This window comes from Zeus faber, assembly GCF_960531495.2.
Source record: "Zeus faber genome assembly, chromosome: 22".
Classification (NCBI taxonomy): domain Eukaryota; kingdom Metazoa; phylum Chordata; class Actinopteri; order Zeiformes; family Zeidae; genus Zeus; species Zeus faber.
In genome coordinates, this window is record NC_137209.1 from 17,403,104 (window position 1) to 17,426,345 (window position 23,242).

The 23,242-nt window shown below is 40.3% G+C and overlaps 1 protein-coding gene across 1 annotated transcript; it reads right to left on the reverse strand.

Annotated features, from left to right (window-relative positions):
* Positions 1-465: 465 nt before the first annotated feature.
* On the reverse strand, positions 466-6,076 carry LOC307247481 (endothelin receptor type B-like). Its single transcript, XM_080023634.1, has 8 exons — positions 6,033-6,076; positions 4,734-5,452; positions 3,504-3,631; positions 3,080-3,278; positions 2,439-2,591; positions 2,219-2,352; positions 1,919-2,027; positions 466-969 (listed from the first exon to the last, which is right to left on the reverse strand). The coding sequence occupies exons 2-8, from the start codon at positions 5,421-5,423 to the stop codon at positions 874-876; spliced, it is 1,509 nt and encodes a 502-aa protein (XP_079879760.1). The 5' UTR covers positions 5,424-5,452; positions 6,033-6,076; the 3' UTR covers positions 466-873.
* Positions 6,077-23,242: the final 17,166 nt, after the last annotated feature.

A 23,242-nucleotide genomic window follows, 5' to 3' on the forward strand; every position in this document is an offset into this window, starting at 1 on the left:
TTATTATTATTATTATTATTATTATTATTATTATTATTTAACAGTGATTTCTTAAGTGCTCAACAATATAATAATAATTATTATTATTATTATTATTACTATTAGTATTATTATTATTATTATTATTATTATTATTATGCTTTTTATATAAAGAATGTTCCTCAGAACTCAAAGCACTGAACATTCAGAACATTTATATAAAACCCTTTAGATCTTAAAGTAAAACTCTGGTGTTATTTCTTCGCATCTAAACCTTCTTATTTTAAAATAACACCAGTTTTACTATAAGGTGACTTTCTTTTTTTCACCAGAATCTCAATTTAAATATTAAATATTTCTTCGATACAAACACGGGCCATTCAGTCATCACTTTATTCAGCGCTTGATATCACCTCCCCACAGTCCCGAATCCTTAAATATTTATTTATCCATGACGATATGTTATTGCCAAGAACAACAAATAGAAACATCTTTAGGGTTTATTTATAAAAAGACACACAATACACGACACAATAGAACAATAAAAAGAAAAAATACAATAAAATATAATACAATTAGAATATAAAATATGACAGAACATGTGGTCTTAACAAATAAAAAGAGATTGTGAGGACTGTGAATCACAGAAAACAAAAGGCCAAAATCGATGTGTCATATCGCCTGACAACACACATCATTTTGACCTAATTATTGTCTAATATAAACACAGTTAGAATATGTATTAAAAAATAATAATTGTATTTTAAATGTTTTCAGGCTGTGGAATGGTAATATATTCTGGATGTGATCGACATATCGTTATATTAGATACTAGAAATTTGAGAGTATAAACGGACACACACACACACACACACACGCACACACACACGTTGGTCAGTGGTCAGTGTGTTTGTACTGGCTGGTCCCATGGTTCAGAGGCAGGATGCTGCTGGAAATAGAACCGGAATAACAACAACAACACAGACACAACTGGAGAGAGGGAGGGGGGGGGGAGGGGGAGGAGGGAGGGAGAGAGGGGGGAGGGCGGCGAGAGATGAGACAGACAGAGAGAGAGACAGAGACAGAGACAGAGACAGGCAGAGCTGAGTTAAATCACACAGACATGTCCGGTCTATTCCCAGAACGCCATGATCTGAGGTTGTGACCTTTCCATTTTAACCCCTTAACCGTATAAATACTGACATCTGCTTTGTTTGTTTGTTTGTTCCTCTTTCTTTCTTTCTTTCTTTCTTTCTTTCTTTCCTTCTTTCTTTCTTTCCCTTGTAACCTTCTGCTCTGATTAATTTGGTGTTATTTTGGTAATATAAGTGGTTGTTGTTTGCTTTCCTGGTTGGAAGGTTTTTATTTTTCTGTTTTTTCATTTTTATTTTTAACTTCATTATTATTTATTTATTTATTTATTGTTTATTAATTTATTTTTGTTTGTTTATTTATTATTATTTATGTATTTATTATCCTTTATTTATTGTTTGTTCACTTTTAATTATTATATTGTGCTTGTACCATTGGAATCACAGTAAACACTACAATACATGAGTTAAACAAAGATTTAAAAAGTTAAAAATGGAAACTTTATCTCTCTCTCTCTCTCTCTCTCTCTCTCTCTCTCTCTCTCTCTCTCTCTCTCTCTCTCTCTCTCTCTCTCTCTCTCTCTCTCTCTCTCTCTCTCTCTCTCTCTCTCTCTCTCTCTCTCTCTCTCTCTCTCTCACTTCTTTTCTCTCGTTCTTATCTCAGCCATCTCCCCTCTGTGGTTCTTGTTCTCTATCTCTCCCTCACGACCTTTGACCTCGTGGTGGCCTCACTGATTGGACCCAAAAAATTCAAGCCACAATTCACACACACACGCACACACACACGCACACACAACCACACACACACACACACACACACACACACACACACTTCCTGGCTTTCCTACCTTGAAGCAGCTTTTGAACTTCTTGGAGACGAAGTAGAGTATTATGGGATTGATGCAGGAGTTGATGGTTGCCAGGTTCATGCTTAAGTAGTCCATCACCAGCAGGAAGCTGCAAGACACAGAAGAAGAAGAAGAAGAAGAAGAAGAAGAAGAAGAAGAAGAAGAAGACGAAGAAGAAGAAGAAAGGGAGAAGGAGGAGAAGAAGGAGAAGGAGGAGAAGAAGAGTGGTGGACATTAGAACTACAACCACAGGAGGAGAGGAAGAAGAAGAAAGCAGAGAGGAAGGCCGGGGGCTCCTACCTGAGGAGGTCGCAACGCCGTGCGTCGTGGGACTTGTAGGCGATTTTCTTGATCAGGCGACTGAGGTGCAGAGGAAACCAGCAGAGGGCGAAGATCAGGACCAGAGAGAAGACGGCCTTGGCCACCTCCCGCCGCTACCAGGGGAGAAGGGAGACAAGTGAGTTCAGAACGTGTGGGTGTGTGTGTGTGTTTGTGTGTGTGCGTACGTGCGTGTGTGTACCTGCTTCAGGTGCTCGCTCAGGGCGATCCTCAGACTTCCTTTTCGGTGTTTGAGCATCTCCCAGGCCATGAGGCCGTAAAACACAGCGGAGCACAGCAGAGGAACACAGAAGTAGAACCCGAACAACCACCAGTCCTTGGCCTCGCGGTAGAACTGGAAACCAGATTAGAATAGATTGGATTAGAGATTACATTTTATTACATGATATATTAGATTAAATTAGAGATTACATAATATAAGATTAGCTATTAGATGAGAGATTAGAGTAGGGATTCGATTATATTAGATCATATATTCGATTCGATTATATTACAGTATATATTACATTCAATTAGATTAAATTAGAGACTAGGATAGAGATTACATTATATTACATTGTATATTTGGTGAGATAACATTAGAGATTACAATAACTACACACACACACACACACACATTAGTCTTTACCTCTTGCAGCCTCTCACGCAGCACGTAGCCCTACGAATTTCTCTCTCTCTCTTTCTCTCTCTTTCTCTCTCTCCCACCCGTCTCATATATACACACAGTAAATAAATTCTCAGTGAATGAATACAATTTTGAAACGGCTTACAAACGCACTAAAACACACACACACACACACACCCACGCGCTTACACACTCACAGTCATGAAGGGCGAGCGAGGCTGCAGCATACAGGCCGTCATGCTGTTATTCCTGTAGCTGAACGTCACCATGTCGAAGCCGACGGCCTCGGGCACCGCCAGCGTCGCCGACAGCAACCACATCGCCACAATCTCCACCGCCGTCACCATGGGAACGCCGGAGCCCTGCACCCGCGACCACGACACCACCGCACGGTACCTGAGAGGGAGAGAGAGTAGAGGTCAATATATACTTTGTGTGTGTGTGTGTGTGTGTGTGTGTGTGTGTGTGTGTTTATTTTACTGCACTTGTGAGGACCGGCCCCCCAATTGAATATTTGGTTTAGAAGTTCACCAGGAAACCAAAAATGTGTGTGTGTGTGTGTGTGTGTGTGTGTGTATGCGTACATGTGTGTACGTGTGTGTGTGTGTGTGTGTGTGTTACCTGTCCACACTCAGGGCACACAGGTTGAGCACGGTGATCCCAACAGAGGTTTTCTGCAGAAACGGGACCAGTTTACACAGAAACAGTCCAACTACGCTGTCGGCAAACGGCCAGCGCATGGCAAGGAGCTACACAGACACACACACACACACACACACACACACACACGCACACACGCACACAGAAAATGGAAAGTTAATATCATAACAAAAAAAATTGTTCTTGGAAGAGACGTCTTATTGGACATCTTTGACCCCTCCATTGTTTTTCTGTTTAATCTACAGTATTGTACAGTATCAGATAGAAGCCCCACGCCAACACCAGACGCCCCCACCCTGTACTGTAATACTGCACCTCAAATCACAATGCACTGATCTTCATCCTTAATAATCCATTATGCTGGGTGTGAATACAGTACTACTGTCTTATCTCCCCTCAGACACCATAAAGAACAACAAAGAATAATTATTTAGTTCATAGTTCAGTCCTCTGTCTTCACTAGGACATGTCAACAGTTTTGTTGCTCTCCAGCTCTGTAATTGTTAAAAAAAAAAAAAAAAACAGTTTTTAAATTCACTTTTTAAAACCGATTTATCCTTGTAACCATTACAATTTGCTGTCAGCAATTCAATTTATACAAATACTGTAATACTTGAATTTTTCCAGTATTTCTCGGCTCTTTAATTTGATTTATTTTATTTTTATCTTACAGTATAATTATTCTTGCAGCTCTTGGTATGTATAATATACGTACCTGTAACAATTTTACATCTCCAATCCCAATATTATCTGGTTTGATGTCATCTAATCTGATCTGATCTGATCAAATCTGATGTAATGTGATCTGATCTGATCTGATGTGATCTGATATAATCTGATGTAATGTGCTTTGATCTGATCTAATCTGATGTAATGTGATCTGATCTGATCTGATCTGATCTGATCTGATCTGATCTGATCTGATCTGATCTAATCTGATGTAATGTGCTTTGATCTGATCTTATCTGATGTAATGTGATCTGATCTGATCTAATCTGATCTGATCTGATCAAATCTGATGTAATGTGATCTGATCTGATCTGATCTGATCTGATCTAATCTGATCTGATCTGATCTGATCTAATCTGATGTAATGTGCTTTGATCTGATCTAATCTGATGTAATGTGATCTGATCTCATCTGATCTCATCTGATCATCTCAAACGATCTCTGTGTGCTGGCTGCTGGTACCTTGTAGACGTTGATGGGCAGGTCGATGGCGATGTAGATCAGGTCTCCCAGCGCCAGGCTGGCGATCAGCGCGTTGGGGCCGTTCCTCATGCTCTTGTTCTGCCAGATGATCCTCAGCAGGGTGGCGTTGCCCACGATTCCCACCACGAAGATGGCGCAGGACAGCACCGTGTTGATGTACTTGAACGCCGTCTCGATGGACGTGTCGCCCAGGCAGCTGGGCGGCGCCAGCGGCCGGAGGCGCACCGCCGCCGAGGAGTTGGAGGAGCACCGCGGAGGGTCAGGGGAAGAGGAGGATGAAGAGGAGGAGGAGGATGGAGGTGCTGAAGAGTGGTGCGAGGGCTGGGCGTGACGCTTCCACCCCGGTTTGGGTCGCAGTTTGATGCGTTGGCGTTTGAGCGCCGAGTCCTTCTCGAGGCGTTCTGGCGCTGGCAGAGCGCCGTCGCTGGTCTCCTGGCCCACGCCGGGGTCAGGTCCTTGAGGATCCACGCGCGGGTCCAGGTCCAGGTCCAGGTCCAGGTCCAGGTCCAGGCCCAGCAGAGCCCCAGCGCCATGGAAGCCCGGACTCAGCCCCCAGAGCGTCGGGTGGGGACGGGGAGACGGAGCCGGCGTGGAGTTCCGACCCTGGGAGGTCCGGGGCGAGAGGAGAGCGAGCAGAGCGCAGAACAGAGCGGGAGCCTCCGGAACCATGATGGGCGGGGCACCCTGCTGGGGACGGCCTTCGGGTGCAGGGAGGAGAGGAGGAAGGGATGGAGGGAGTGGAAGGATGGAGAGGCGGAGGAGGGGTGGATCAGAGGCCTTTTTCTACATCTACTTTCACTTAATTACATGTAATTCAATTTAATTACACTAAATTACCATAAATAAGAAATGATTTAGCTGTATATATTGTATACTATATTATATTATTATATTATATATATATATGTATATATATATATATATATATATACATATATATATATATGTATTGGAAACTAATTATAAATCCACAATACGTCTTCTAAGCCAACCTTCATGCAGCATTATTGTTTTATGATATATAATAGATACTTGTAAATGTGATATACAATAGATATATAAATATAATATAATATAACGTGCAATAAGACAGAGAACATGTAATAAGCAATATCAGCACAAGTACATTTTGATTGATATCTAATTTCTCACAAAAAAGTATACAGAATATTGGCCTGCTTAATTATTGTTCAATAATAATTAAGCATTTATTAAAATAAATCCAGAAGTTAATTATGTGTATGTTATTAAGTAAAAAAAATAAAAGACTAGGATTACCGTGTGAATTTTGTCGTGAAAATCCGTGGATGAGAGTCGAGCGTCCTGCGAGGAGGAGAGCGGAGACTCCACTAGAGAGGTCTGACTCTGACACCCACATTTTTAAAGTCTCTCTCTCTCTCTCTCTCTCTCTCTCTCTCTCTCTCTCTCTCTCTCTCTTTATCTTTCCATTCTGTTTCATCTCACCACCACTCTTGACATCTGCACGCACACCCCCACACACACTACCCCCCCCCCCCCCCCCCCCACACACACACACACACACACAGTTACACGGTTGCTGCCATTTAGGGAAACATCAGTGAAAGAGTTAGATTGAAAATTAACTCTTAAACTTTATTAGTGTGTTTGAACGTGACAAACCTTTATTAGTGCGTTTGAACACAACGACTGTGTGTGTGTGTGTGTGTGTGTGTGTGTGTGTGTGTGTGTGTGTGTGTGTGTGTGTGTGTGTGTGTGTGTGTGTGTGTGCTCTAAAGGTTTGAGGGAAGTTGAGTTGAGTTATAACTCAGTTTACAGTAATTCCACTTCAGTACCGGACCTCAGAGTTCACTCTCCTCCCCTCCTCTCTTCTCCTTCTCCCCTCTTCTCTCCTCTCCTCCCCTCCTCTCTTCTCCTTCTCCCCTCTTCTCTCCTCTCCTCCCCTCCTCTCTTCTCCTTCTCCCCTCTTTTCTGCTCTCCTCCCCTCGTCTTTTCTCCTCCTCTCCCCTTTTTTCTCTCTTCTCCTCCTCCTTTCTTTTCTTCTCTCCTCCCCTCTCCTCCTCGCTTCTCCTTCTCTTTCCTCCTCTCGACTCCCTCTTTTTCCTTCTTCTCCTTCTTTTTCCTCCTCTTCCTCCTCCTCTTTCCTCCTCTCGTCTCCTTCTTTTTCCTCCTCTTCTCCGTCTCTTTCCTCCACTCATCTCCTTCTTTTTCCTCTCCTTCTCCTTCTCCTTCCTCTTCTTCTCCTCCTCTTTTATCCTCTCTTCTCTCCTCTCTTCTTCTCCCCTGTACTCCTCTCCTCTTCTCTCCTCTTCTGTCTTCCTGTTTTGTTTTCTCTTCTGCTCTTTCTTTCACACGTTTCCATATTAAAACATTCATGTATAGGCTTGTATCTGTGTGTGTGTGTGTGTGTGTGTGTGTGTGTGTGTGTGTGTGTGTGTGTGTGTGTGTGTGTGTGTGTGTGTGTGTGTCTGTGTCTGTGCTGATTTCCCTGTGATTCCAGTCACGTAGTGTCTTCCCTGTTTATCTCTCATTTATCTCAACAAAACACTCACACACGCACACGCGCACACACACACACACACACACACACACAGTAAAAACCAGTGTTTGATCCAATATTTGAATTTCAGGAAACATATAACCTCAAATTGTCAAACGCCTGGCGACCCTCCCTGCCGTCCCTGGCGGCCCTGTGTGGGGGCCGCGCACCCCAGGTCGGAAACCCCTGATATCTGACCTTCTTAAAGTGGATGAGCAGATCGCATCACTTCGCGCACAGTTGAGTACGAGTAAAATTACCGAACAGTACTCCAGAAAAGTACGACTACGCACTGACGCGGGCGTGTTTTCACTTTAAGTCATTTAAAGTAACTTAAATTCATCTGAGGTGCCCTTTTCAGTTGACGGTGCTTTGGTGCTTCACACACACACACACACACACACACACACACACACACGGTTCAAATGTCAACAAAACAACATTTTCCCTCCCACCTTGTCACACAATCTTTCGTCTTATTACTTATAGTAATGTATGTCAGGTAAAAGTATTGTACGGTCATTTAAAAGATGTGAAGAAAGAAAGAAAAGAAAGAAAGAAAGAAAGAAAGAAAGAAAGAAAGGAAGGAAGGAAAGATGGAAGGAAGGAAGGAAGGTAAGAAGGAAAAAAAATTATAATCTTTCCCTCTTTCTCTGATCCTTTGTGTCACACAGTTTTTGACTCTCTCTCTCCCTCTCCCTCTCTCTCTCCCTCTCCCTCTCTCGCTCTCGTATATCTTCCAGTAAAGTGATGTCAGTGTAATCGGCAGCTGTATCTGTGTCTAGCGGACCACCGTGCGCGTGTAATGTGGTTGTTCTGTGAGATCCCTGAGAGGGAAGTGGTTGAAAACACTCACCCCCTTCAAAGCCCCCGAGACCCTGAACAAATTAGACTTCACTACAATTAAAACAAACAGACCGGGAGCAAATAAACCGGATTGAAAGAGGGATTTCTCTTTCGGGGGGGGTACGACATCCAGCAACGCGATGAATGGAATCCACAGACCCGGCTGAGGTTGTTTTGGCAGATACGAGGCGACGGCGCGAGAGCCGCACGCGACGCCTTCGGTTTCCCGGCTTCTCTGATCCTCATTTTCCATCCCGAACAGGACGGTAAACACAGTCAGTCAATCTGCTGCTGTGTGAAATCTACGCCACAGAGCCCCGTTTACATTTATTATATCTAGTATATTATATATATAATATTATATATATTATGTCTGTCTGTCCGTCCACCTGTCTGTCTGTGGGGTCGTTGGTCTCTTTTATCATCGACAAGTCGCCCGGCGCTAACCCCTTCCTGGTCCCCCCTGCCACGCCTTCCTCCTGCGCCGCCCTCCACACACACCTGAGCTCCATCAATCATCAGAACCCGCAGTGTTTATTCCCTGCCCTTGCATCCACCCGTCGCCGGGTCGTTGGGCCGACCGGCCTCGGTTGGTGCTCTGAGAACTGGTGCGTGCGGTTCCCGTACGAACCTGCCTTTCTCCCTTCCCCCCCGTCCAAGCCGCTCCCGTCCTGCCTCGCCGAGCCTGGCTGCCTGTTTCCCCCTCCCGTCCAGAGCCTGGCTGCCTGTTTCCCCCTCCCGTCCAGAGCCTGGCTGCCGAAAAATATCTGAGATGGGGCGCCCTACAAAATAAAGTTTTAAAACCACTGCACTAAAGAACAACTATTATCAATATAAATACGGAAAATACATCATTGAGATCATGTTTGGCACATTTGGCTTCAGGAGGAAACATTTAAACCAGTTTTTGGCTGATTTTTAATGCAGTACAAGCTTTTTTGCCCCTCGCTCTCCTGTGGGTGATCGACATAGACAGAGAGAGAGAGGAAAAGAGACTTGTGACAATAAACCAGACACAAAGTTTTTGGAGGAATTATGCTGGTTTTTGCACCCAGACCTGGCAACCCTGGGGGAGTCTTCTTGTCAGAAGTGTCTCTGACCAGTGTATTTTCAATATTTATATTCAGACTTGTTTATTTTTCTGATGTTTTGATCCAAGAGCATTTTGAATTAGACACTATATATTAATAACATTAATAATATTGTAGTTTATCTTTCATGTGAGTGACACAGATTGTTGTGAAAAAACAGCTGTATGACGACTCAGTGTAAAAAATACACATTTGATTTGGTTCTTTACATGTCAGAAGCTTTCTGGGCAGCTTTAAATGTGCATCAGCTTCCAGAAGGTCACTCAGTATATGTTGTGGCAGTAGCTCAGGAGGTCGAGTGACTTGGGTTGTAATCTCAAGGTTGCTGGTGTGATGCCTGCCTCCTTCTGCTGTTGTATCCTTGAGTGAGACACTTTCCTCTTGTTGGCTGGGTCCATGCAAGTTGCTTTTTTGAAAAATGTGTACTAAATGCTCTCTAAAGACATGTCACTAAGTGTATTTTCTTAATGTTAAAATTTTGGAGCAGGATATGATGTGGGGGGGACTGCAGTAAATGACCACAGAACAGACTCAAACCTGCTTCACTACAAATATTGCATTTATATGGTATGTGCTTTGCTGGTTGAGCCACTAGTACAGTGCTTTTCAACTGTGGGTACTCGTAGCCATAGGGGTACTGCAAGGGGTACTCAGATCATTTGAAAGAGTGTGTTAAAAAAATATTGGTTATATATAATGTTTAAAAAAAACACATACGATGCACATACAGTAAAAAAACTATGTTAATTTTCTTTATTTTTCTCCCAATGCCAATGAAGATGTGCTCAGCTGAAAAAAATATCTTAGATGGGGTGTACTACCACGTATAGTTTTAAAACCACTGCACTGAGGACATCCAAAACAACTATTTTCAATACAAACAGTGAAAATACATCATTTGAGATCATGTTTGGCATATTTGGGTTGAGGAGGAAACATTTCAACCAGTTTTTGGCTGATTTTTAACACACTGCAAGCTTTTTTGCCCCTCGCTCTCCTGTGGGTGATCGACATAGACAGAGACATAGAGAGAGAGAGGAAAAGAGACACTTCTGACAAGAAGACTCCACCTGGGTTGCCAGGTCTGGGTGCAAAAACCAGCATAATTCCTCCAAAAACTTTGTGTCTGCTTCATTGTCACAAGTCTCGTTTCCTCTCTCTCTCTATGTCTCTGTCTATGTCGATCACCCACAGGAAAGCGAGGGGCAAAAAAGCTTGTACTGCGTTAAAAATCAGCCAAAAACTGGTTGAAATGTTTCCTCCTTCACCCAAATGTGCCATATGTGATCTCAATGATTGATTTTCAATATTTATATTCAAACTTGCTTATGTTTCTGATGTTTTGATCCAAGAACATTTTGAATTAGAAACTAAATATGAATAATATTTATAATATTTATAATATTGTAGTTTACCTTTCATGTGAGTGACACAGACTGTTGTGAATAAACAGCTGTACGATGACCCAGTGTAAAAAATACACATTTGTTTTTATTCTTTACAATATGTGTCAGAAGCTTTCTGGGCAGTTTTAAATGTGCCCTCAGCTTCCAGGAGGTCACTGAGTTGATGTGGCTCAAGGAGTAGAGTGACTTACCTAGTAAACTGAAGGTTGCTGGTTTGATGCCTGGCTCCTCCTGGTAGTGTGCTGCTGTGTCCTTGAACAAGACACTTTGCTCTTGATGGCTGGGTCCATGAAAGCTCATTTTTAGAAAAAGTTGTGTTTAATCATCTTAAAGATGACATGTCACTAAGTGTATTTTTTATTTTGCTTCAATTTTAAATCAGGATATGATATGTGGTGGAAGACAAGCAGTGGAAGACCACAGAACAGATTCAAACCTGCATCACTCCAAACATTGTGTTTATATGGTTTGTGCTTTGCTGGTTGAGCCACTTGTACAGAGTTTTTCAACTGTGGGTACTCGTAGTCATAGGGGTACTGCAGGGGGTACTCCAATAATTTCAAAGAGTGTGTTAAAAAATATTGGTTATATATAATGTTTAATAAAAAAAACACATACGATGCACATACAGTAAAAAAAAGATTAATTTTATTAATTTTTCTCCCAATGCCAAAGAATATCTTTGATGGGGTGCACTAGCACATATAGTTTTAAAACCACTGCACTGAGGACATCCAAAACAACTATTTTCAATACAAACAGTGAAAATAAATCATTTGAGATCATGTTTGGCATATTTGGGTTGAGGAGGAAACATTTCAACCGGTTTTTGGCTGATTTTTAACACACTGCAAGCTGTTTTGCCCCTCGCTTTCCTGTGGGTGATCGACATAGACAGAGACATAGAGAGAGAGAGGAAAAGAGACACTTCTGACAAGAAGACTCCACCTGGGTTGCCAGGTCTGGGTGCAAAAACCAGCATAATTCCTCCAAAAACTTTGTGTCTGCTTCATTGTCACAAGTCTCTTTTCCTCTCTCTCTCTATGTCTCTGTCTATGTCGATCACCCACAGGAAAGCGAGGGGCAAAAAAGCTTGTACTGGGTTAAAAATCAGCCAAAAACTGGTTGAAATGTTTCCTCCTTCACCCAAATGTGCCATATGTGATCTCAATGATTGATTTTCAATATTTATATTTTAACTTGCTTATGTTTCTGATGTTTTGATCCAAGAACATTTTGAATTAGAAACTATATATGAATAATATTTATAATATTAATAATATTGTAGTTTACCTTTCATGTGAGTGACACAGACTGTTGTGAAAAAACAGCTGTATGACGACTCAGTGTAAAAAATACACATTTGTTTTTATTCTTTACAATATGTGTCAGAAGCTTTCTGGGCAGTTTTAAATGTGCCCTCAGCTTCCAGGAGGTCACTGAGTTGATGTGGCTCAAGGAGTAGAGTGACTTACCTAGTAAACTGAAGGTTGCTGGTTTGATGCCTGGCTCCTCCTGGTAGTGTGCTGCTGTGTCCTTGAACAAGACACTTTGCTCTTGATGGCTGGGTCCATGAAAGCTGATTTTTAGAAAAAGTTGTGCTTAATCATCTTAAAGATGACATGTCACTAAGTGTATTTTTTTTTTTAAGTTTCAATTTTAAATAAGGATATAATATGTGGGGGAAGACCACAGAACAGATTCAAACCTGCATCACTCCAAACATTGTGTTTATATGGTTTGTGCTTTGCTGGTTGAGCCACAAGTACAGCGTTTTTCAACCGTGGGTACTCGTAGTCATAGGGGTACTGCAGTGGGTACTCCAATAATTTCAAAGAGTGTGTTAAAAAATATTGGTTATATATAATGTTTAATAAAAAAAACACATACGATGCACATACAGTAAAAAAAACTGTTAATTTTATTAATTTTTCTCCCAATGCCAAAGAATATCTTTGATGGGGTGCACTAGCACATATAGTTTTAAAACCACTGCACTGAGGAGATCCAAAACAACTATTTTCAATACAAACAGTGAAAATAAATCATTTGAGATCATGTTTGGCATATTTGGGTTCAGGAGGAAACATTTCAACCAGTTTTTGGCTGATTTTTAACACACTGCAACCTTTTTTGCCCCTCGCTTTCCTGTGGGTGATCGACATAGACAGAGACATAGAGAGAGAGAGGAAAAGAGACACTTCTGACAAGAAGACTCCACCTGGGTTGCCAGGTCTGGGTGCAAAAACCAGCATAAATCCTCCAAAAACTTTGTGTCTGGTTCATCGTCACAAGTCTCGTTTCCTCTCTCTCTCTATGTCTCTGTCTATGTCGATCACCCACAGGAAAGCGAGGGGCAAAAAAGCTTGTACTGCGTTAAAAATCAGCCAAAAACTGGTTGAAATGTTTCCTCCTTAAGCCAAATGTGCCAAACATGATCTCAAATTATTTATTTTCAATATTTATATTCAAACTTGCTTATATTTCCAATGTTTTGATCCAATAACATTTTGAATTAGACCCTGTATATTAATAACATTAGTAATTATTGTAGTTTATCTTTCATGTGAGTGACACAGACTGTTATGAAAAAAACAGCTGCATGACGACCCAGTGTAAAAAATACACATTTGTTTTTATTCTTTACAATATGTGTCAGAAGCTTTCTGGGCAGTTTTAAATGTGCCCTCAGCTTCCAGGAGGTCACTGAGTTGATGTGGCTCAAGGAGTAGAGCGACTTACCTAGTAAACTGAAGGTTGTGGGTTTGATGCCTGGCTCCTCCTGGTAGTGTGCTGCAGTGTCCTTGAACAAGACACTTTGCTCTTGATGGCTGGGTCCATGCAAGTTGATTTTTAGAAAAAGTTGTGCTTAATCATCTTAAAGATGACATGTCACTAAGTGTATTGTTTTTTTTAAGCTTCAATTTTAAATCAGGATATGATATGTGGGGGAAGACAAGCAGTGGAAGACCACAGAACAGATTCAAACCTGCATCACTCCAAACATTGTGTTTATATGGTTTGTGCTTTGCTGGTTGAGCCACTTGTACAGAGTTTTTCAACTGTGGGTACTCGTAGTCATAGCGGTACTGCAGGGGGTACTCCAATAATTTCAAAGAGTGTGTTAAAAAATATTGGTTATATATAATGTTTAATAAAAAAAACACATACGATGCACATACAGTAAAAAAAAGATTAATTTTATTAATTTTTCTCCCAATGCCAAAGAATATCTGAGATGGGGTGCACTAGCACATATAGTTTTAAAACCACTGCACTGAGGACATCCAAAACAACTATTTTCAATACAAACAGTGAAAATACATCATTTGAGATCATGTTTGGCACATTTGGGTTGAGGAGGAAACATTTCAACAGGTTTTTGGCTGATTTTTAACACACTGCAAGCTGTTTTGCCCCTCGCTTTCCTGTGGGTGATCGACATAGACAGAGACATAGAGAGAGAGAGGAAAAGAGACACTTCTGACAAGAAGACTCCACCTGGGTTGCCAGGTCTGGGTGCAAAAACCAGCATAATTCCTCCAAAAACTTTGTGTCTGCTTCATTGTCACAAGTCTCTTTTCCTCTCTCTCTCTATGTCTCTGTCTATGTCGATCACCCACAGGAAAGCGAGGGGCAAAAAAGCTTGTACTGCGTTAAAAATCAGCCAAAAACTGGTTGAAATGTTTCCTCCTTCACCCAAATGTGCCATATGTGATCTCAATGATTGATTTTCAATATTTATATTTTAACTTGCTTATGTTTCTGATGTTTTGATCCAAGAACATTTTGAATTAGAAACTATATATGAATAATATTTATAATATTTATAATATTGTAGTTTATCTTTCATGTGAGTGACACAGACTGTTGTGAAAAAACAGCTGTATGACGACTCAGTGTAAAAAATACACATTTGTTTTTATTCTTTACAATATGTGTCAGAAGCTTTCTGGGCAGTTTTAAATGTGCCCTCAGCTTCCAGGAGGTCACTGAGTTGATGTGGCTCAAGGAGTAGAGTGACTTACCTAGTAAACTGAAGGTTGCTGGTTTGATGCCTGGCTCCTCCTGGTAGTGTGCTGCTGTGTCCTTGAACAAGACACTTTGCTCTTGATGGCTGGGTCCATGAAAGCTGATTTTTAGAAAAAGTTGTGCTTAATCATCTTAAAGATGACATGTCACTAAGTGTATTTTTTTTTTTAAGTTTCAATTTTAAATAAGGATATAATATGTGGGGGAAGACCACAGAACAGATTCAAACCTGCATCACTCCAAACATTGTGTTTATATGGTTTGTGCTTTGCTGGTTGAGCCACAAGTACAGCGTTTTTCAACCGTGGGTACTCGTAGTCATAGGGGTACTGCAGTGGGTACTCCAATAATTTCAAAGAGTGTGTTAAAAAATATTGGTTATATATAATGTTTAATAAAAAAAACACATACGATGCACATACAGTAAAAAAAACTGTTAATTTTATTAATTTTTCTCCCAATGCCAAAGAATATCTTTGATGGGGTGCACTAGCACATATAGTTTTAAAACCACTGCACTGAGGAGATCCAAAACAACTATTTTCAATACAAACAGTGAAAATAAATCATTTGAGATCATGTTTGGCATATTTGGGTTCAGGAGGAAACATTTCAACCAGTTTTTGGCTGATTTTTAACACACTGCAACCTTTTTTGCCCCTCGCTTTCCTGTGGGTGATCGACATAGACAGAGACATAGAGAGAGAGAGGAAAAGAGACACTTCTGACAAGAAGACTCCACCTGGGTTGCCAGGTCTGGGTGCAAAAACCAGCATAAATCCTCCAAAAACTTTGTGTCTGGTTCATCGTCACAAGTCTCGTTTCCTCTCTCTCTCTATGTCTCTGTCTATGTCGATCACCCACAGGAAAGCGAGGGGCAAAAAAGCTTGTACTGCGTTAAAAATCAGCCAAAAACTGGTTGAAATGTTTCCTCCTTAAGCCAAATGTGCCAAACATGATCTCAAATTATTTATTTTCAATATTTATATTCAAACTTGCTTATATTTCCAATGTTTTGATCCAATAACATTTTGAATTAGACCCTGTATATTAATAACATTAGTAATTATTGTAGTTTATCTTTCATGTGAGTGACACAGACTGTTATGAAAAAAACAGCTGCATGACGACCCAGTGTAAAAAATACACATTTGTTTTTATTCTTTACAATATGTGTCAGAAGCTTTCTGGGCAGTTTTAAATGTGCCCTCAGCTTCCAGGAGGTCACTGAGTTGATGTGGCTCAAGGAGTAGAGCGACTTACCTAGTAAACTGAAGGTTGTGGGTTTGATGCCTGGCTCCTCCTGGTAGTGTGCTGCAGTGTCCTTGAACAAGACACTTTGCTCTTGATGGCTGGGTCCATGCAAGTTGATTTTTAGAAAAAGTTGTGCTTAATCATCTTAAAGATGACATGTCACTAAGTGTATTGTTTTTTTTAAGCTTCAATTTTAAATCAGGATATGATATGTGGGGGAAGACAAGCAGTGGAAGACCACAGAACAGATTCAAACCTGCATCACTCCAAACATTGTGTTTATATGGTTTGTGCTTTGCTGGTTGAGCCACTTGTACAGAGTTTTTCAACTGTGGGTACTCGTAGTCATAGCGGTACTGCAGGGGGTACTCCAATAATTTCAAAGAGTGTGTTAAAAAATATTGGTTATATATAATGTTTAATAAAAAAAACACATACGATGCACATACAGTAAAAAAAAGATTAATTTTATTAATTTTTCTCCCAATGCCAAAGAATATCTGAGATGGGGTGCACTAGCACATATAGTTTTAAAACCACTGCACTGAGGACATCCAAAACAACTATTTTCAATACAAACAGTGAAAATACATCATTTGAGATCATGTTTGGCACATTTGGGTTGAGGAGGAAACATTTCAACAGGTTTTTGGCTGATTTTTAACACACTGCAAGCTGTTTTGCCCCTCGCTTTCCTGTGGGTGATCGACATAGACAGAGACATAGAGAGAGAGAGGAAAAGAGACACTTCTGACAAGAAGACTCCACCTGGGTTGCCAGGTCTGGGTGCAAAAACCAGCATAATTCCTCCAAAAACTTTGTGTCTGCTTCATTGTCACAAGTCTCTTTTCCTCTCTCTCTCTATGTCTCTGTCTATGTCGATCACCCACAGGAAAGCGAGGGGCAAAAAAGCTTGTACTGCGTTAAAAATCAGCCAAAAACTGGTTGAAATGTTTCCTCCTTCACCCAAATGTGCCATATGTGATCTCAATGATTGATTTTCAATATTTATATTTTAACTTGCTTATGTTTCTGATGTTTTGATCCAAGAACATTTTGAATTAGAAACTATATATGAATAATATTTATAATATTTATAATATTGTAGTTTATCTTTCATGTGAGTGACACAGACTGTTGTGAAAAAACAGCTGTATGACGACTCAGTGTAAAAAATACACATTTGTTTTTATTCTTTACAATATGTGTCAGAAGCTTTCTGGGCAGTTTTAAATGTGCCCTCAGCTTCCAGGAGGTCACTGAGTTGATGTGGCTCAAGGAGTAGAGTGACTTACCTAGTAAACTGAAGGTTGCTGGTTTGATGCCTGGCTCCTCCTGGTAGTGTGCTGCTGTGTCCTTGAACAAGACACTTTGCTCTTGATGGCTGGGTCCATGAAAGCTGATTTTTAGAAAAAGTTGTGCTTAATCATCTTAAAGATGACATGTCACTAAGTGTATTTTTTTTTTTAAGTTTCAATTTTAAATAAGGATATAATATGTGGGGGAAGACCACAGAACAGATTCAAACCTGCATCACTCCAAACATTGTGTTTATATGGTTTGTGCTTTGCTGGTTGAGCCACAAGTACAGCGTTTTTCAACCGTGGGTACTCGTAGTCATAGGGGTACTGCAGTGGGTACTCCAATAATTTCAAAGAGTGTGTTAAAAAATATTGGTTATATATAATGTTTAATAAAAAAAACACATACGATGCACATACAGTAAAAAAAACTGTTAATTTTATTAATTTTTCTCCCAATGCCAAAGAATATCTTTGATGGGGTGCACTAGCACATATAGTTTTAAAACCACTGCACTGAGGAGATCCAAAACAACTATTTTCAATACAAACAGTGAAAATAAATCATTTGAGATCATGTTTGGCATATTTGGGTTCAGGAGGAAACATTTCAACCAGTTTTTGGCTGATTTTTAACACACTGCAACCTTTTTTGCCCCTCGCTTTCCTGTGGGTGATCGACATAGACAGAGACATAGAGAGAGAGAGGAAAAGAGACACTTCTGACAAGAAGACTCCACCTGGGTTGCCAGGTCTGGGTGCAAAAACCAGCATAAATCCTCCAAAAACTTTGTGTCTGGTTCATCGTCACAAGTCTCGTTTCCTCTCTCTCTCTATGTCTCTGTCTATGTCGATCACCCACAGGAAAGCGAGGGGCAAAAAAGCTTGTACTGCGTTAAAAATCAGCCAAAAACTGGTTGAAATGTTTCCTCCTTAAGCCAAATGTGCCAAACATGATCTCAAATTATTTATTTTCAATATTTATATTCAAACTTGCTTATATTTCCAATGTTTTGATCCAATAACATTTTGAATTAGACCCTGTATATTAATAACATTAGTAATTATTGTAGTTTATCTTTCATGTGAGTGACACAGACTGTTATGAAAAAAACAGCTGCATGACGACCCAGTGTAAAAAATACACATTTGTTTTTATTCTTTACAATATGTGTCAGAAGCTTTCTGGGCAGTTTTAAATGTGCCCTCAGCTTCCAGGAGGTCACTGAGTTGATGTGGCTCAAGGAGTAGAGCGACTTACCTAGTAAACTGAAGGTTGTGGGTTTGATGCCTGGCTCCTCCTGGTAGTGTGCTGCAGTGTCCTTGAACAAGACACTTTGCTCTTGATGGCTGGGTCCATGCAAGTTGATTTTTAGAAAAAGTTGTGCTTAATCATCTTAAAGATGACATGTCACTAAGTGTATTGTTTTTTTTAAGCTTCAATTTTAAATCAGGATATGATATGTGGGGGAAGACAAGCAGTGGAAGACCACAGAACAGATTCAAACCTGCATCACTCCAAACATTGTGTTTATATGGTTTGTGCTTTGCTGGTTGAGCCACTTGTACAGAGTTTTTCAACTGTGGGTACTCGTAGTCATAGCGGTACTGCAGGGGGTACTCCAATAATTTCAAAGAGTGTGTTAAAAAATATTGGTTATATATAATGTTTAATAAAAAAAACACATACGATGCACATACAGTAAAAAAAAGATTAATTTTATTAATTTTTCTCCCAATGCCAAAGAATATCTGAGATGGGGTGCACTAGCACATATAGTTTTAAAACCACTGCACTGAGGACATCCAAAACAACTATTTTCAATACAAACAGTGAAAATACATCATTTGAGATCATGTTTGGCACATTTGGGTTGAGGAGGAAACATTTCAACAGGTTTTTGGCTGATTTTTAACACACTGCAAGCTGTTTTGCCCCTCGCTTTCCTGTGGGTGATCGACATAGACAGAGACATAGAGAGAGAGAGGAAAAGAGACACTTCTGACAAGAAGACTCCACCTGGGTTGCCAGGTCTGGGTGCAAAAACCAGCATAATTCCTCCAAAAACTTTGTGTCTGCTTCATTGTCACAAGTCTCTTTTCCTCTCTCTCTCTATGTCTCTGTCTATGTCGATCACCCACAGGAAAGCGAGGGGCAAAAAAGCTTGTACTGCGTTAAAAATCAGCCAAAAACTGGTTGAAATGTTTCCTCCTTCACCCAAATGTGCCATATGTGATCTCAATGATTGATTTTCAATATTTATATTTTAACTTGCTTATGTTTCTGATGTTTTGATCCAAGAACATTTTGAATTAGAAACTATATATGAATAATATTTATAATATTTATAATATTGTAGTTTATCTTTCATGTGAGTGACACAGACTGTTGTGAAAAAACAGCTGTATGACGACTCAGTGTAAAAAATACACATTTGTTTTTATTCTTTACAATATGTGTCAGAAGCTTTCTGGGCAGTTTTAAATGTGCCCTCAGCTTCCAGGAGGTCACTGAGTTGATGTGGCTCAAGGAGTAGAGTGACTTACCTAGTAAACTGAAGGTTGCTGGTTTGATGCCTGGCTCCTCCTGGTAGTGTGCTGCTGTGTCCTTGAACAAGACACTTTGCTCTTGATGGCTCGGTCCATGAAAGCTGATTTTTAGAAAAAGTTGTGCTTAATCATCTTAAAGATGACATGTCACTAAGTGTATTTTTTTTTTTAAGTTTCAATTTTAAATAAGGATATAATATGTGGGGGAAGACCACAGAACAGATTCAAACCTGCATCACTCCAAACATTGTGTTTATATGGTTTGTGCTTTGCTGGTTGAGCCACAAGTACAGCGTTTTTCAACCGTGGGTACTCGTAGTCATAGGGGTACTGCAGTGGGTACTCCAATAATTTCAAAGAGTGTGTTAAAAAATATTGGTTATATATAATGTTTAATAAAAAAAACACATACGATGCACATACAGTAAAAAAAACTGTTAATTTTATTAATTTTTCTCCCAATGCCAAAGAATATCTTTGATGGGGTGCACTAGCACATATAGTTTTAAAACCACTGCACTGAGGAGATCCAAAACAACTATTTTCAATACAAACAGTGAAAATAAATCATTTGAGATCATGTTTGGCATATTTGGGTTCAGGAGGAAACATTTCAACCAGTTTTTGGCTGATTTTTAACACACTGCAACCTTTTTTGCCCCTCGCTTTCCTGTGGGTGATCGACATAGACAGAGACATAGAGAGAGAGAGGAAAAGAGACACTTCTGACAAGAAGACTCCACCTGGGTTGCCAGGTCTGGGTGCAAAAACCAGCATAAATCCTCCAAAAACTTTGTGTCTGGTTCATCGTCACAAGTCTCGTTTCCTCTCTCTCTCTATGTCTCTGTCTATGTCGATCACCCACAGGAAAGCGAGGGGCAAAAAAGCTTGTACTGCGTTAAAAATCAGCCAAAAACTGGTTGAAATGTTTCCTCCTTAAGCCAAATGTGCCAAACATGATCTCAAATGATTTATTTTCAATATTTATATTCAAACTTGCTTATATTTCCAATGTTTTGATCCAATAACATTTTGAATTAGACCCTGTATATTAATAACATTAGTAATTATTGTAGTTTATCTTTCATGTGAGTGACACAGACTGTTATGAAAAAAACAGCTGCATGACGACCCAGTGTAAAAAATACACATTTGTTTTTATTCTTTACAATATGTGTCAGAAGCTTTCTGGGCAGTTTTAAATGTGCCCTCAGCTTCCAGGAGGTCACTGAGTTGATGTGGCTCAAGGAGTAGAGCGACTTACCTAGTAAACTGAAGGTTGTGGGTTTGATGCCTGGCTCCTCCTGGTAGTGTGCTGCAGTGTCCTTGAACAAGACACTTTGCTCTTGATGGCTGGGTCCATGCAAGTTGATTTTTAGAAAAAGTTGTGCTTAATCATCTTCAAGATGACATGTCACTAAGTGTATTGTTTTTTTTAAGCTTCAATTTTAAATCAGGATATGATATGTGGGGGAAGACAAGCAGTGGAAGACCACAGAACAGATTCAAACCTGCATCACTCCAAACATTGTGTTTATATGGTTTGTGCTTTGCTGGTTGAGCCACTTGTACAGAGTTTTTCAACTGTGGGTACTCGTAGTCATAGGGGTACTGCAGGGGGTACTCCAATAATTTCAAAGAGTGTGTTAAAAAATATTGGTTATATATAATGTTTAATAAAAAAAACACATACGATGCACATACAGTAAAAAAAAGATTAATTTTATTAATTTTTCTCCCAATGCCAAAGAATATCTGAGATGGGGTGCACTAGCACATATAGTTTTAAAACCACTGCACTGAGGACATCCAAAACAACTATTTTCAATACAAACAGTGAAAATAAATCATTTGAGATCATGTTTGGCATATTTGGGTTCAGGAGGAAACATTTCAACCAGTTTTTGGCTGATTTTTAACGCAGTACAAGCTTTTTTGCCCCTCGCTCTCCTGTGGGTGATCGACATAGACAGAGACACAGAGAGAGAGAGGAAAAGCGACTTGTGACAATGAAGCAGACACAAAGTTTTTGGAGGAATTATGCTGTTTTTTGCACCCAGACCTGGCAACCCAGGTGGAGTCTTCTTGTCAGAAGTGTCTCTTTTCCTCTCTCTCTCTATGTCTCTGTCTATGTCGATCACCCACAGGAAAGCGAGGGGCAAAACAGCTTGCAGTGTGTTAGAAATCAGCCAAAAACTGGTTGAAATGTTTCCTCCTGAAGCCAAATGTGCCAAACATGATCTCAAATGATGTATTTTAATATTTATATCCAAACTTGCTCATGTTTCTGATGTTTTGATTTAAAAACATTTTGAATTAGACACTGAATATTAATAACATTAATAATATTGTAGTTTATCTTTCATGTGAGTGACAGACTGTTATGAAAAAACGGCTGTATGACGACTCGGTGTAAAAAATACATTTTTTTTTTTTGTTCTTTACAACTTGTGTCAGAAGTTTTAAATGTGCCCTCAGCTTCCAGAAGGTCGCGCGGGAATCAAACCTTCAAATGCATGAACCTGAAACTCTCGCCCAGGGACTTAACACTTGAAGCCACCGACACCTCGGAAGACAACGTCGCCTCCGATCGTCTGACTCGATTATTACCAATTGCGTCAGAGGCTTTCTGCGGGCTTCCTTTATTGTATCTGTCTGTCTGTCTCTATCTGTCTCTCTCTCTCTATCAATGCGGAAGTGGCGGGTTTTCGTTGCCATGACGACGCGTCCTGCGGTTCAGTTGCCCGAGGAGAAAGGGTGAGAAACTTTGTAAACTTTACCAGAGTTCAACCAACTTAACTCGGGAGGTTTGAGAAACATACCAGATTGAAAAGCTGCTCGACATGGAGACTGGCAGCTTATTTTATATTATGGTGTGTGTGATTTTCAATCGGATTAGCGTTGAACTAAACATTGTATTGGCGACAAAGCCATCGGTCAATAAGCGTTTAGAATCATCGTTGCCATTAGTTTTCATTCATGCGCTCTTGTGTTTTTACATACAGGTCACGTGCTTGCAGAGTAAAAGACGCGAACAACTGTTTGGGATCTTTGTCCGCCGCGGTGCGTGCAGCGGCTCGCCGCACTGACCCAGCCCGGGCGGAGCGACTGGTCCCCGGCCAGACAATGAGCGAAGAGCCGGCGGAGCAGCGACCCCCGCGCAGGTAGTGGGAGGTTTCCAGCCCCAGAGCGTTTATCCTACAGTCACATCTGGTCATTTAACTGTGTTGCCATCCAATAATTACATCACATCACAAACTGAACTCAATTTCAATCAGAGCATTTTACAGGAAAACCAATCTAGGGAGAAAAAGCACACGAATTAAACCAAAAAGGAGATCAAATCAGGAAATATATGTATGGAGAAGTATATGTATATGTTTCATCTTCAATATATATTATTTGTTTGTTTGTTTGAATACATTTCAGTGAATCAAACTATGAACTAATTCTAATAAGAATGTCCTCATCTTTCCAGATTGACATCGAA